The sequence below is a fragment of the Dipodomys ordii genome, unplaced genomic scaffold (assembly GCF_000151885.1).
Source record: "Dipodomys ordii isolate 6190 unplaced genomic scaffold, Dord_2.0 Scaffold105, whole genome shotgun sequence".
Taxonomy (NCBI): Eukaryota; Metazoa; Chordata; class Mammalia; order Rodentia; family Heteromyidae; genus Dipodomys; species Dipodomys ordii.
In genome coordinates this window covers 1395831-1397786 of record NW_012267321.1, presented here as the reverse complement: position 1 = coordinate 1397786, position 1956 = coordinate 1395831, and the positions used below count along the sequence as shown (strand labels likewise).

General features: G+C 61.3%; 1 protein-coding gene across 1 annotated transcript in view; it reads left to right on the top strand.

Annotated features, from left to right (window-relative positions):
- Kcnc3 (potassium channel, voltage gated Shaw related subfamily C, member 3) overlaps nucleotides 1-1956 on the top strand; it is a 12518-nt gene that overhangs the window by 2164 nt on the left and 8398 nt on the right. The window contains exon 3 of the mRNA XM_013027590.1: nucleotides 1-84. This exon is cut by the window's left edge and continues 10 nt beyond it. Within this exon, the coding sequence (XP_012883044.1) occupies nucleotides 1-84 (84 nt within the window). The remainder of the gene's footprint in view (nucleotides 85-1956) is intronic.

Sequence of the window (1956 nt, the reverse complement as noted above, 5' to 3'; positions counted from 1 at the left end):
GGCGCGGGCGGCACGTGGTGGCGCCGCTGGCAGCCCCGCGTGTGGGCGCTCTTCGAGGACCCCTACTCGTCGCGGGCGGCCAGGGTGAGCAAGATCTTGGGGTCCCCTCCTCCGGGCTCTGTGGGACTTCCAGTCCCTTTGGGGTTCCCCTCCCCAAACTGATCTCCCGGAACTCATCCCTCTGACCTCCACTACCCATCCCCTCTCCCCGGTCCTCCTCTGGAGAGGTCTCCCCAACCCACCTTCCAAACCCCATCCGCCCGCTCCAGGGCGCCCCAGACCTCTGGAAACTTCCCGAGGCTCCCAAGCTTCTCCAGAAAACCCTCTCTCGCCTTAGAATATATCTCCCACCCCTCCGTTTTTAGAGCTCTGAGCCCATCCACACTGCTCCCCGGTCCCAGACGCTCTAGGTCCCATATTCAAACTCATTTTTCTCAGCTTTTCTCAGTGCCCCCCCTCCTTTTTCCCTGGGCCCAGACTCCCACCAGACCTATCTCTCCGAGTTTGGCTGGTTTTGATCCCTTCTTCTGCTCTGGAAAGTCCCAGAAGACCTTCCCTGATTCCTGCCTTCGGCCTCTGTGAACCCCAAAGCCAGTTTCTCTAGCCAGGACACTTCTCCTCCCCCCCCCCAGAGTCTTGGGACACCTTCCCTCCTGGAAGTTCCCTCCCGCCCCCTCTTGTGTCCATGCCCCCCACAAGCCCTTCACATTCCTCATGTTTCCAGAACAGTAGTACACCCTCATCCCGATTCTTTCCTCCAGAACCCAGTTTGTCCTGCAGAGGTCCTCACCCAGGGGAAGCTCCCTCCTGCCATCCATTCTAATGCACACCCCACCATACTCTGGAGGCTACCCCTGCCCCCCAACTTCTACAACTCCAGGTCTCTTTTCCAAGTCTGTCAAGTGACTCTCTGTCCTCCTCCCAAACTTTGTCACCTGAAGCCTTGGGACCACCCCTCCCCCCTCCCCGTCCAAGTCATCAGCTCAAAAACGTCTTAAAATAGCGTCAATCCTTTTGCCCTCTCAGAGTATCTTTCCACCTACCCCCTGTCTCTCCCCCTCCCCTCCTCAAGCTTCCCCTTCCCAAAGCCAGGGGGAAAGAGTCCACCTCCAGGTCCAAACCCTTCAAGAGTCCATGTTCTCCACCTCGCCTCCCCAGAAAGTGTCTCCATTTCCCTGTAAAAGTTCCCGAGGCTTCGGAAACTTTACCCCCCCCTTCTCCCCCAAACCTTTCTCCCCCTAACTTCTTTCTTGTCACTTAGTCCCCAGTGTGAGGGTGAGTAGGAAAAGGCGGGGAGAAGACTGGAAGGGGGAGGACAAGCGTGATCTTGAGGGTCCCCTTGTAGTCTCCCGGAGGCCCAAACACCCCAAGGAGCTTGGCTGGGCCCCCTTCCCCCCCCCCTCACCGTGCCACGTCCTGGGCCGGGAAGGACGCGGAGCCGCAGTGCTGCGTCCGCGCCAGGGGAGGGAGCGAGGGGGGGCCGGGGCACTGCGTGAAGTGAGGTCCCTGGGAAGAGCTGAGTTAGCGAGATTTTGGGGTGAGTGGGGGGAGGTGGGGAGGAAGAGGTGCGGAAGGGACGTGGCCCTAGATGCCCTCTCAGGCTCAGAGCAGCCTTCCCCCCACCCTCCCACGCCTGGGGCGCCCCTCCCTGCATTGACCCCATTGCGGGCTGCTGAGTGGGGGGAGGGGGGAGATGAAGTCCTTATGTGTGGGTCAGGCTGGGGGTCCAGGACCGCTAAGGGGGGCCTTCAGGTAATTCACAGTAGGCGTTTTCATTTCTCGAGTGTGCCAAGCACTCGCCTCCCGTGAGGTGGTTAAGAGCTGGGAGTCCCGGGCAGCCCCCCGCCCCTCTCCCCTTACTCTTGATCTCCCACCCTTCTGGCCGGGAAGAGGAAAGGAGGGGGCAAAGCCAGCCGGCCGCCGTCCAGCCCCGCCGCCGCGCCCCGCGGCGGGTGC